Source organism: Rhipicephalus microplus, chromosome 9 (genome assembly GCF_043290135.1).
Source record: "Rhipicephalus microplus isolate Deutch F79 chromosome 9, USDA_Rmic, whole genome shotgun sequence".
Lineage (NCBI taxonomy): Eukaryota > Metazoa > Arthropoda > Arachnida > Ixodida > Ixodidae > Rhipicephalus > Rhipicephalus microplus.
The window spans coordinates 1,710,985-1,724,923 of NC_134708.1; the positions used below are offsets into that span (position 1 = coordinate 1,710,985).

Genomic DNA, 13,939 nt, shown 5'->3' on the forward strand with positions numbered 1-13,939 from the left:
ACCCCTGTGTTGCAGCGCTGGTGACTCAATCCATGGCAGTCACGCTATGTCATTACAGTCAGACCGACATTAATTGCCAAATAATTGATGTTCTCCCACAAAAACGAGGTAAAGTGCGAACAAAAATTTTCAACATATACAGTCCTCCCAAAAACAGGTATGACGACTTTGCCCCACTCTTAAATGAGGCAGCTTGAGCTGTTGGCATCGGAGATCAATTAGTTGTGGTGGGCGGCTTTAATGCTCCGAGTACCGCTTGGGGCTACATCTGGGATTCATCCAAGGGTGTGTTATTAGAAAACACCACGTCCAAATTAGGTTTTACCCTTATTACTCTGCCAACAGCACCCACCATGCTTGGTAACAGCATTAGCAGGGACACGCACCCTGATTTGACCTTCACCTTTAACATTAAAAATGCCACAGGGTCAAACCTCAATGAAAATCTTGGTATTGACCATTATATTCTTATCACCTTTATAGCATCACCAGAACTTTGTCGTGCCACTAGTGACGTAATGACGGACTGAGTGACATTTTGAAAGCGCCCTCTGCCGGAGCAAATGCCCGGTGATGTCTGGGTGGGTTGCTTGCATTCGCAAAACGCATAGTGCCACCTCTAAGAAAATAATGCTCATGGTTCAGGCGCCTGTGATGGACCGGCACCTATTGCATTTGTGGAATAGTAGGCGATGCCTGGTCAAAAGGTGGAAAAAGCAACGCCTCAACCGCTGCCTCTACAGGCGAATCGCTGCTCTGTCACAGGAAGCGAATGAATACCCAACAAAACTTGCCACTGATGGTTGTGTAAAGTTTTGTGGTTTTCTCCTGCTACACTAGGGACTAAGGCGTGGGCGATACTCAGGGCCATGCTGGAGCTGGACAAATCGAAGTCCTCCTTGAGCCGCATTCTTTGAAGAATAGTACACGGCTACCCCATCACCAACGGAGAGCTGATACAGGCGCCTAAAGACGGTTATATAGGTACTGATGTGGTTCCACAATGCACATCAGAGTGCACAAGAAGCAAGAATGCCACATTGGACGCCCAAATCATGAAAAAAAAGGCTTTCGCGGTGGTCAAAGCCGCCAATCGGAACTCTGCGCCGGGATCGGATGGTATAACAAAGGCTAAGATCAGAAGCCTCAGCAGTAAGGTTCTTGAGCAGATAATGCAATTTCGCAATGACCACTGCTGGTCCCAAGGTCGCGTTCTTCCGGAGATGAAAAAAAGTCAAAATACTAACAATACCGAAGCCAGGTAAAACACCTCCACTCGGAGCCCTGCCACCCATTTTGCTTACGTCGTGCATGAGCAAGCTCTGCGAGCAAGTAGTACAAACATGGCGTCAAAATTACAAAGAAAAAGAAAACCTTTTTCCCACCATCATAATAGGTTTTCGCTCCTTCCTTCTTTTAAAGGAAGAGGTCATGAGTTGTGTACCCCAAGGAGGTGAACATTTGATCTTGGCCTCCGACCTCAAAGGGACCTTCGTGCGCACAACCTCGGTTACAAAGGCGGAGATGATAGCCATAGCCTTAGCCTTAAGGTTTCAGGAGCATAGAGGAGAATCATATTATTCTATCCGACTCACAGGAGGCCTTCCGGCTCTTTTTTTACTGGCCGCCTTCCGACAATGGGGCTGAGGCAGCAAGACCCAAACTCACTCACCACCATCGCTTGATATGGTGTTCGGGACACGCAGGGCTAGAAGGCAACGAAAGGGCGGATGCTCTACCTCGCAGGTTTTGTAACCAAGTGAAGAATCTATCTCTTTCCTTGACCATACCAATTTTACCTAGGGAGATTCTAGCTCACCAGTGCTTCACGTGGCAAAAATGTGAAACACCTCGCAGATCCCTCAAAGGGCCACTCACCAGGCCTATAACAAATTTCAGTTAAACCATGGAAGTGTTGTGTGTCTAATGAGGAGCATTATGCCACAAAAATTTTTTCAATCTGTTCATTACGAGCTGAGAAAACTGTTTTTTTTTTTTGAAGTGGTGCAAAATGAGAATGAGAGGAGAGGAACTTGAAACCCTTGCCGCTCGCTCGCATAGCCTTCACAAGCCTAATCTCTTCCATACTGTCTCCGGCATCCGACTAAGAGGTCACGTGCGCATGACGTGTCCGGATAAGCCCAACCCCCGAGCACGGAGGCGGCGTTTTGTTGACAAGCGTGCGAGAACAATAAGTGCAACAACACGTAGAAGCGTTACTTTTGCTTCCACGGCTGTTTTCTGCTCGATGCACTGACTGCGGGGACACGAACGCATGTGAAACGTCGGCACATTAGCCCCACATCTCGTTGCAATTAATGAGGAAAAAATGAAAATAGACGCCCACGTTCTTTCATTGTGTCTCATTATTTATCTCAAGTTTTAATAATCTGATTGAGAAACAAAATACATTAACTATGCATGTCGTGTTAAATAATTTTGACCATTTCATGTGCCACTGTTGGCAACGTCAGAGCACAGTCGTCTACGTAGAAGATCAACGTCACTGCACTGTTGTGTACTTGGAGATATTCATACGCCCCTCAACAGCTTGTCATGGTGGGGTTCTGAGAATGCTTTCCACTTTGGAAAAAAAATTTTAGAAATGATTCTAAGGGTGGAATAAGACCAATTTTGCTTTGTTTTGCAGGGGAATAGATGAGGAATATGTGTATAAAATTTGTGGTAAAAGTGCTTTATGGAAAATTTTTCAGTGCATGTCGAAACTTCAAATGCGATTTTCTCAGCTTCACATTTCTTGCCAACCTGACCAGCCTTTTGGAAGTTTTCATCATGTTTTTGTGAAGCAATTTCTGAAAATTTTATACCATTGGAACTTATAAGAAACAGGACTGTGGAGCTATGCTATTTTTTTGTGGCTAAGAGGGGTATACGAAATGTTATGAACAATAATGTGAGCTATTTAAACTTCAAAATTGTGGAGGATCAATGCAAATGAAAATTTTTACATGGTGATGTATCTCAGTGACAATATAAATAGCATAGCTCAACATGGCAGGTCTTTAGCTACAGCTGCATCCCAAACAGAACCTAAATATTTTGAGGGAAAGTGCCTTAACGACTCTATAAGAAATTACACAACTAGACTTCACTTATCCTTTCACAATTTGATAACTAGTTGGTGGACATTAAAGGTAATTACATTTTTGAAAAGAGGAGGAATAAATACGTATACACACCTAATTTAATTATAGTTTCTCCAATAAAAAAATTTTCATTTTAAGACCAGCGTTTCCCCTTAAGAAAGAAGAGGCTGCCGACCTTGAAAAAATTCAGACGGATATATTTCCGCATCTACTGAAGTTATATCCGATACATCCACTCTTTACCTGGCCATGTGTCCATGGTGCAGCGGTAGGCTGACTCTCTACCACATATCGTGGGGGTGCGATCGTAAACCAAGCAACATAGCCGATTTTCTCGGCATACCTCTAAGACCTAATATGGAGCAGTGGGAGGCACACCTTTCTAGCTCGGACCAGGAGTGCAGCTCGCACTTCTAGATCAAGTCCGATGGGCAGCTAAGGCCAGTGGAGCCCTGGAAATCAGGCCCCAACCATGGAAGCTCTAAAAGTCCCCTTCTCTTTTTCCTTGAATAAAATTTTTAGTCTCTTATCTACTAAACCTGCTGCACCCTTGAAATGTGTAAGAAATAACATCTTTGACAGCAGCGTTCTGATCAGGCACGCCTGCCTAAATGGTGCCGTTTTTTGACGAATAATTCTTTCATCAGGTTCGGCAGCAAGAATGAACATCGTGTCACTACATGGATGCTGCAGCATGCTGAGAAGGCAAGCCATATTCTGGACATCGGTTGTGGAAATGGACACCTCCTCATACACTTGGTGTGTTATTTTCCGTTCAGCTTTAAGTTGTTGTTGTGTAAATAAGCTGGCGATTTTTTTTTGCTCCTCTATCCTGCAATTTTTCAGTGTTATTTAAAGACAAAATAGTACAACGAACTTGAGACACTTTGCTCGGCATCTAATTGGTTAATGTCATGAAATCCCTGTAGTGCCGAAATAACAAACACAAACTGGGAACACTACGAGACATTGCAAGTTTTCATAGCATTCAGTGCAGTCTCCTGTGTTGAGTTTGATATTGCATTACATTGACTTCCTCAAATTCAACAAACTCGCAAAACACACAAGAAGCCTCATTTTAGATAATGGATACACTAGGGGAGTCTCCATGAAAAGTCGGCCATTTGAATTACGAGTCATTAAAAACTTGCGAACATTAACTGTTTATAATGAAGTAAGCTGACAGGGTACTGTCATTACCTACTTCTGGGATCGCCATGATCTAGAATGTGGGAGGAAAAGCAAATGTGCAGTGTGAAGAGACAAAACATGTCTCTCTCCTCGTCTGTATGCACTACAGGTTTACAGGTTTGCTGTACCATGAACCAACCAGGGTTTGTTCTGCTAGAATGGTGGCTGATTGCCGTGACACTTGTGATTGCGCTCCTGAGAGATGTGCTTGGAGCTACGTCAACCACCATGACATGTGCCAACCATTTTCCAAGATTACAATAAAGTGAAAAAGCACATGGGCTTCTCTTTTAAGGCCACCTCACTTGGCCCCACTGTCAATTTTTATTTACACTGAAGTTGAAGGGCGTCATCTAGGGACCAAAGGGATTTTTCAAATCTGCATGTTGCATCAGAATAGTACTCTCCTGAAAAAGAAAAACTTTCTTTTTGGCAATTGTAGTTTCCAAACGCATGATTGAATAATGTAAAGTGAAATTTAGAACAAATAAGTAGGGCTTTTTCAGAAATATTAAGTCATGCAATATCTAAAATCGTGTCAGGCAGAAAACGCTTAGCATTGTAAATGAAACATAATGTTCTTTTTTTGTCATTGTCATAGTTCACGGTTTGCCGAGTGACGAGGCTTGTGGACGTTACAGAAAATAAGCAAACAATTACCTCCTTTAACCCTTTATGAAGCATGACTTTATGGACAATGCTTGCTGCCTATTGTGGGCAGCATCGTCGTTTGTAATATATACAAAATTTTAGCTCTCTATTTCAAAAGATTTGCAAGAAAAACAGTGGGACGTTTGTGTCCCACTAAGGGACAGTCATTACAGAAAAAAAAAAACTTAGTTAAATTTTTTATTTTTATTTATTTTATTTATTTATTTGATACTGTCAACCCCGTGCTTGGGGTCATTTCAGGGAGGGTGTCACAAAGTAAATAATGTTCGCACAAAAAAAATTCAAAAGCACATATAAATACGAGATGAATAACCAACAATAAAAAAACAAGATACAAGCAACAGTGACTACACACATAAAAATCAACGAATAAATGCTGACAACAGAATTTAGCACGCATCACTACAAAGAAAACCGTCCAATGCATTTTCAAAATCCACTGATGTTGTTTGTTGCACAACCGCATTGGGTAAACTATTCCACATATCTATTGTGTCTGGAAAAAAGGAGTGGCAGAAAGCATTCGTGCGTGTGAAATAAGGTTGGATTGTATAAACAACAAAGGACAGAGCTTACAAACACATACTCTCCTTTAAAAAAAAAAAAACAGTGAAATAAATGTTCATTGTGAATTTCAGTTGCTAAGAGCACTCGAGCATCGCATGTGGGTACTGAGCGTGCCTGCAGCAGCCAAATTTTTGTACGTAAAAGAAGTTCAATTGTTTCCTCAATGGAAAGAGACTCCCTTACATAGAGCAGAATGAAAATGAGTGAAATCAGTTGCACAGAACGCTATGCATTTGGAAATATATCACTCAGTGGTTGTCACTTTTCCATTGCTCAAAATTTTGTGGAAACTGTGCAGGTGTACAGAAAAAAAAGCACCATAATAGCATGTTTGGGAACTTGTAGGCATGAAATAAGCTTTTCAAGTTTGCCTTTCATGCTGACAGCGTGCCAAAATTTGATGAAGAAAGGACATCGTACGTGCAAAGAGAATCGTTCGTTTTTTACGTAAATAGATGCTGCCACCTCGAATACCATTAAATAGATGCTGCCATCTCGAAAATACCATTAAAACAACTAAAACTACTGCTTTGTAGAACATCCACACGTTTGCACTAAAAGTCTGAAAGCAATCGATTCAGTAGTTTTTATCTTAAAAAATTCCAATGTGGAAGACAAAAAATTGGAACATACCAGTCCCACTGTCCCACCAAGGGCTAAAATGTAGTAGTTCATAACAGTAGTCAAACACAGCCCGAGAATTGTAACTGAGCAATTATAGAACTGTAATTGATCACTTTTTTGTTACTTTCCTTTAAATTTTTGTAGCTGTTACACAATAGCAAGGTGCACTCAAGCTACCGCGCATTTCTGTGGCTTGCATGGTGGAGAGAAGGCTTCCTGTGGCTTCTATGATGTATTGTTGACTTTCAACATGAGCCGTTTTTCAAAGTTGTTCTCAAGAGGGCACCTGCTGCACTGAATGTTCTTGCAGTGCATTGCGTAGAGCAGTGTTATAACGTAGAAACACCTTCTGCCCCAGCTCATAGTTGTGCAGTGCTTCAATGCTGGTGTTTATATCCTCTATGAAGCGTCATGCTTCGCTGTTGCTCGTGGTTGAGGAGGGTTGCCAATCGCAGAGTAATTACCTTACCTGGCAGGTATTTTTATGATTTTTTCGCCAGTGTAGGGAGGTAGAGCAGTAATTCAATTTTGATGTAAAATGCTGTATAATTTCTACATTTTGCTCATTCCTGATTAATAAAAAATGACATATCCAAAGATTGCATTTCTACAGATATCCAAAAACTGAATTTATCTTTGAATAAAATTCACATGCCACCACCACAGGCCAAAGAAGAAAGATAATAGGCCACATATAATCGCGCTAGCATAGTTGCTTTTTTCTCGTGGATGGTCTTCTGCCTACCTCTCATTTGTACATTGCGTGGATGGGCTTTCAAATTTTGCGACGGTGGTAGGCTTCTGTTAATAAAGATAATGTGGAAAGTGATTCTCGGCGTCAACGCAAGTGTTGCCAAAAATCGTCATGATATTGTCACAGGTAAATGGGTATGAGCCATCAACTGTAGCGTGAAATTGCTTGGAAGTGAAGAAAGAAGAGAAAATTTCTTCCTGGTCTGGGTGCGAGCAAGATGTCGATTCATGGCTTTCTCTGTTATTTCATTCGTGGCACTGGTGGAGGAGCGGGGTAAATGCACCTCGGCTCCAGATTTTCAGCCGACACACCGAGCTACTTGGAGAGAGCTACAGCTCCCACGGCAAGAAGCAGTCGCCGCCTGCGAGGACTGTTTCCCGAATACGGTCCTCTCTCTCAAGATGAGATGGCAACCTCGACTACCAACCAGGCGAGTCAAACCAACGACGCCTATTCTTTTCTCCCGCATGTTTTTCATGCACTGCAAACACCACGCTGATTTTATAGAGACATTTATGATGATGTTGATGACTGGCTTGACCACTTCTATCAAGTTGCTAGCATCAACGAATGGCATGAAGCATGCAAGCTGTGGAGAGTTTGCTTTGCGTTGGAAAACTCTGCCAAAACGTGGTATGAGAACCACGAGCGCTCCTTTGCTACGTGCAAAAGTTCAGCCCACAGTTTCGTGATGCATACCGCAGCGCCGAAAGGAAGCAGAGAGCGGAGCAGGCCATCTTGTCTCGGAATCAATGACCTAACGAGAGAGTTTCGATGTTTGTAGAAGACATGCTTCGACTCTTCAAGCGTGCTGACCCTGAAATGTCCAAGGAAAAGAAGGTGTGGCATTTAATGCCGCACCTTCTTTGCACAAAAGCAGCTCTTCGCCGGGCTTGTGCACAATCCGCCCACAACTGTGGCTCAGTTCATAAATGAGGCAGCCACAATGGAGCGTACTCTCCAGCATTGGTCGTCACAGTATGAACGCCACGTGGTCACAACTGCTGCATGCTCTATCGGGGCTGACAGCGAGAGGCATGCCCTCGCAGAGTTCATAAGAAGCGTCGGGCGGGACGAGCTGCGCCAACTCCAAGCAGTGAGAGCCCAATCACCTGCAAATGCTCTCGCAGATTTAATCTGAAATGAGATCATACAGGTGGTCACCCCAGTTGCACCAACAAGGTCTGAGGCGCTGTGCTGACTTACGAAGCGGCCCTGGGATGTCCTGCACCACATGCTCCTGATCCCACTATGCGGACAATGGATCAGACTAGCCATCAATTCCAGGGCACCTCTTCGACTCCGCTACCCGCCTCAAGGTTTTCAAGTGCACTCACTTATCATCCATCTGTATCGCGACAGAACGCCACAAAGGCCAGCATATGGCGTACGTCGGATAACCGTCCACTCTGCTACCACTGTGGTGAAGCGGGTCACGTCTGCCGCAATTGCCAATACTGCCAACTTGGTCTCCGTGGCTTCCACCCTGTTGCTCGGTGCCCGCGTTACGGTGAGCTTCCCCGCGACACCGAAGCGTACGTTACGAGCCAGCAAGCTCCTCGCCTTGGTTAATGCCACCAATCACGATCACCATCACCTCGCTGCCCCACGTCACCTAGATTTCCCTTGTCATCTTATGCTCCTTTCAGAGGCTGGCCACCGAGTCTCCACAGGGGAAACTAGAAATCGCGGCTCCGGGGGGTGAAGCTGCATCCCAAAAAACTGCCAAAGAGCCTCCCTCGACACAAAGACCCAACGATGACCGTTCTGATTTTTCAGTCGTTTCCGAAAGTCATAAGACTGTTTCCGCCGACATCACCGTACACGTCGATAATCGAGTCGTCACTGCCCTCATCGACACCGGCGCCGATTATTCGGTTATGAGCAGTGCCCTGGCATCCAATCTGAGGAAAGTAACTACCCCTTGGCAAGGACCCCCGTTGCGCACGGCAGGCGGCCACATCGTCACGCCGACTAAAATGTGCACAGCCCGTGTTCATGTCCATGCTTCGATGTTCGCAGGGTCTTTCCTCATACTACCTGTGTGCTCTTGTCCACTCATTCTGGAGCTGGACTTTCTTTGCGAACACGGCGCAATTATTGACCTACGAAACTTGCAGGTGTCATTCGAGGACCTGTTTCATCCTGAACCTGAAAACACCCACTTATCGAAGGCTGCCCTACGTGTATCCTCTAAATCTGTTACTCTGCCTCCCCGCAGCAGCCTCTTTATCACCGTTGAATGTGACCAAGACGTCCCCGATGCTGTAATTGCGGAAGGAAATTTGTCCCTACTTTTTGCACAACAAATCTGCGTTGCCCGAGGTATTGTTCAGCCCAACAGCAAGCAGGCTTGCCCTGTAGTCACGAATTTCAACGAGGAGTATCGCCATCTTATCAAAAACACTGCGATCGCATACCTTGAGGAAATTTCCAACGTCCCTGGTTCCTCAACATTATCTGCCCTTTCGTCGTGCGACGATTCCGCCATGACATTCGCAAGCACTCTTGACGTAAACCAGGGTCTACCCTCTGCACAATGGGAACGTCTTTTGAAGCTACTCGACTTATTTCGGGACTGCTTCGCTAAGACTTTGAAAGTGAACCCAACACCGCTTGCCAAGCATCGTATCATCACCAATCCTACCGAGAAACCCATTCGACAATAGACCTACGGAGTCTCGCAAAAAGAACAAGACGCTATACGCCAACAGGTCCACTAGATGCTCAAGGACGATGTCATTCAGCCATTGACCTGTCCCTGGGCGTCCCCTGTTGTGTTAGTAAAGAAAAAAGATGGTACCCTGCGATTTTTCGTCGACTACCGAAAGTTGAATAAGATCACGAAGAAAGACGTGTATTCTTTACCACGAATAAATGACTCGCTGGACCACGTTTGCAACGATCATTACTTTTCTTCCATAGATCTACGCAGCGGCTATTGGCAAATTTCTGTTGATGAGCGCAACCGCGAAAAGACCGCCTTCATTACTCTTGACGGACTCTATGAGTTCAATGTCCTTCCCTTCGGCTTATGCTCGGCACCAGCTACTTTTAAAAAAATGATGGACAAGGTTCTTTCTGGGCTAAAATGGCAATCGTGTCTTGTCTATATTGATGATGTGGTCATCTTCTCGGACACGTTTGAGCAGCACATGCAGCGCTTACAGACAGTTTTCCAGGCGATTCAAACAGCTGGACTTTCTCTCAAACATAAGAAATGCCACTTTGCTTTCGAGGAACAGAAGTTTTTTGGTCACGTTGTCAGCCACGCCGGTATACACCCAGACCCTGAGAAAACGAAAGCAGTCGCGACATTTCCTGTCCCAAAGAACAAGCGCGATCACCGCCGATTTCTTGGACTGTGCGCATATTTCAGACGCTTCGTCAAAGGCTTTTCTAAAATCCCTGAGCTTCTAAATGAACTTACAAAAGATGGCGTACCATTTGTTTGGGATCAGGATCAGCGTCACGTCTTCGACACGCTACGAAACCATCTCTGAGCCCCACCTGTACTCGGTCACTTTGACGACAATGCTGCCACAGAGCTACACACGGATGCCAGCAACGTCGCACTTGTCGAACACTATCATCTGCAGAGAAAAACTACTCTGCAACATAAAAATAATGCTTAGCCGTTGTTTGGGCTATAACAAAGTTTCGCCCTTATTTGTACGGTCGACCATTCAGGGTAGTAAGCGACCACCATTTTTTATGCTGGCTTGCCAACTTTAAAGATCGTTCTGGTGGTCTAGCCCGGTGGAGAATTCGGCTGCAAGATTTTAACGTTACAGTCATTCACAAGTCAGGACGCAAACACACCGATGCTGACTGTCTCTCTTGTGCGCCAATCTGAAGTACGAATGTGGACGTTGAAGAGGACGATACCTTCCTTTCCTCTGTGTCAGCAACCGACTTGGCTCAACAACAACGCGACGACATGGAGCTAAGCCCGCTGATTGACTACCTCGAAGGTCGAAAAAGCAGTCTTCCTCTAAACTACGCACGTTCATTTGCGTCGTTTTGCATCAGGGATGAAGTCCTCTATAAGAAGAATTTCGACCATACCCAAGCTACTTACCTACTGGTTGCGCTGACTTCGTTTCGTGACTATATTTTACATGCTTGTCACGACGAACCATCATCTGGACATCTTGGCTACACGCGCACATTGGAAAGAATTCGCCTCTCCTACTACTGGCCACGCCTCGTGAAGACAGTCAAGCAGTACGTCCGCACATGCTATGACTGCCAACACCGTGAGACTCCACCTGTTCGACCAGCAGGCCTACTACAGCCTATCACCACGCCGAAAACACCATTCCATCAAATTGGCATTGACTTGCTCGGATCGTTTCCCACGTCTTCGTCTGGAAATCGCTGGATTGTGGCTGCCACCAATTATTTAACGAGTTACAGTGAAACAAAGGCCCTGCCCAAAGCTACCGCCGCCGAAATCACCCAGTTTTTCGTCACCAGCATCGTCCTTCGTCACGGAGCGCCAGCTGTGATAATTACTGATCGTGGGACAGGTTTCACCGCAGAGATGCTTCAAGAAGTGTTGAGACTAAGTGGTACAGAACATCGGAAAACCACGGGTTATCACCCCCAAACAAACGGATTCACTGAACGGTTGAACAAGACCATTGCAGATATGCTGTCAATGTATGTGGCCATTGATCACAATAACTGGGACGATATACTCTTTTACGTAACTTTTTATTACAATACAGCAGTCCAAGAGAGTACAGGTTTCACCCCATTTCGCTTAGTTCATGGTCGAGAGGTTACTACGATGCTCGACGCAATGCTTCTTTCCAACAACCATGGCATGTTCAACGGGGACGCTGCCTTGTTCGCTCAACGTGCTGAGGAGGCCCGTCAACTCGCCCGACACCGTATTCAGGCTTGCCAAACTGCCGACGCACGCCGCTACAACCTTACACACCGAGAGGTTACCTTCCAACCAGGCGATGAAGTTCGGGTGTGGACCCTCATCCGACAGTGTGGTCACTCTGAAAAGTTGCTGCGGCGCTTCTTCGGCCCGTACAAAGTTCTACGCCGACTCAGCGACGTTACTTACGAAGTTCTCCCTGAGGGCACATCAAGACGTTCCCATCGGTTTTCACAAATTGATATGGTGCATGTGTCGAGGCTCAAGCCATATTTCTTGCGTTGTGAATCGAACGTGGACTGACTTATCATGCAATGACTACTTATTTTTTTTTGTCACTTTTGTTTCTTTTTGATGTGTCTTGTGTCCTAACTTCTTTCGTTATTGAGTACTTCTGTGACACCAACCCATTTCTTTTTGCTTTAAGATGCAGTTGTTAGATTTCATAGTAGCGTCTTTTCTTTCTCATTTTTTTTCAACGCTCATCACGAGCATCGAGACAATGCTTTTCGAGGAGAGGGAATAATGTCACAGGTAAATGGGTATGAGCCATCAACTGTAGCTTGAAATCGCTTGGAAGTGGAGAAAGAAGAGAACATTGCTTCCTGGTCTGGGTGCAAGCAAGACATCGATTCATGGCTGTCTCTGTTATTTCGTTCGTGGCAATATAAAGGCACTGCCGCATGACAATCTCGTGGTATGACATATTGCCAGAATTTTTGGTGTCATCGTGAAGCCATCGTGACGCCACAGTGACATCACAGTGTGACATCAAATTATGCCACCGTTGCGTGGTCATGGGTGGACTGATCTTGGAGGCAAGGCAAAACCACTCTCCTCGAGGTGGTCATCGCAATCGAACCCTCCAGCTGACAGACTATGGGAGTTTTGCTTTGGATGACGAATCTATGAAATGATGTACCTGTGGCTTGCACTTTGTCAAGCTCAAGAGTTTGTTGCAATTGTTCTGGCCTGATCTGTTTCAGCTGAATTCATGTTCGTTTCTTATAAAGCAACCTTATAAATTCACAGCCTAGCTTTCTGCACTATATCACAGATGAGCCTTTGTTTTCTTTTTGCCTACTTTTTCACCACAAATATTGCAGTTTTCTTTCACCTTTTTTTACTACCGAGCTGTTTACCTTTGCAAGGTCATCATTAAAGGGTCAGTAAATAGCCCTGAGGTCCAAAAGTTCTTTAAAGGATATATATGTGAAGTTTTTCTTTGTGAACTTGCTGTCATAAGAATTTTGCGAATACGTGCTATATTAAGGAACTTACAGGTGTTAGAACATCGGTCTAAGCTGGTTTCAAATTTTCGCGCGGCCTCGCCCCCCTTCTTCCTTCCGTGAAGGGGAAGGTGTAGCCCATCGTCGTGACTTTGCCCACTTCGGCAACGTGACACCACGTCAGCGATTCACGTCATCGGCAAAATCGATCAGTCGCAACGCACTTCTGCTTGCTGCAAAGCGTTGTTGTTTATTTACCGTTTGCCGCACCAGCTGCGGGTCAACCGTGTAAGTGTCAGGTGTGAAGTGTCGACCACAAACGCTCAGGTTCCCGACGTATGTCGCTGATGGCTGATTCGCTTTCACCATGCAGCGCGCAGGGCCCCATCGTGAGGCACCCGGTGCCGATGCTTCTCCGCTGCCCAGTCGCTCGATTTGCAGCTGAGGATAGAGCAACGCTTTTTACCCGTGTTGCTCATGTGGGTGAAGCACGTTTGTACGTGCGCACAGACGCTGTAGTTGAGCGAGGAGTGCACATATGCACGCGACAGTTGCGAGGCTGGTTTTTTCACCGCAGTACCAAGTAACAAGGGGCAGTTTCGTAGCTGTGCGTGGGAACAGGAACTGACGTGGACTTCACTACCGTTTTTCACACCTAATTTAGACCAATCGGCGAACTGCTTCGGCGAGCTGTGTGTTACGTCACGTCGCCGATGGATGAGTTGACGTCACTGCACGTGCAAGGAGTTTGGTCAAGCGTAGGAAAAATGCGCGGGAACGCTTTTCGAAATGGAGGCACTGCTCCGCATGCAGCGCTGTAATATTCAGAAAACGTGATCGCTGTGGTCTAATCTACGAATTGCCAAGCTTGCAGGGGGGGTTAAAAAAAAAAAGCAGGAGC

The 13,939-nt window shown here is 45.3% G+C and overlaps 1 protein-coding gene across 6 annotated transcripts in view; it reads left to right on the plus strand.

Annotated features, from left to right (window-relative positions):
- Window positions 1-13,939, plus strand: part of LOC119185105 (EEF1A lysine methyltransferase 2) — a 96,715-nt gene that overhangs the window by 16,275 nt on the left and 66,501 nt on the right. For all 6 annotated transcript variants that reach the window (XM_075872958.1, XM_075872959.1, XM_075872954.1 and 3 more), the window contains exon 3: window positions 3,755-3,866. In XM_075872958.1, coding sequence (XP_075729073.1) covers window positions 3,755-3,866 — 112 coding nt within the window. The remainder of the gene's footprint in view (window positions 1-3,754; window positions 3,867-13,939) is intronic.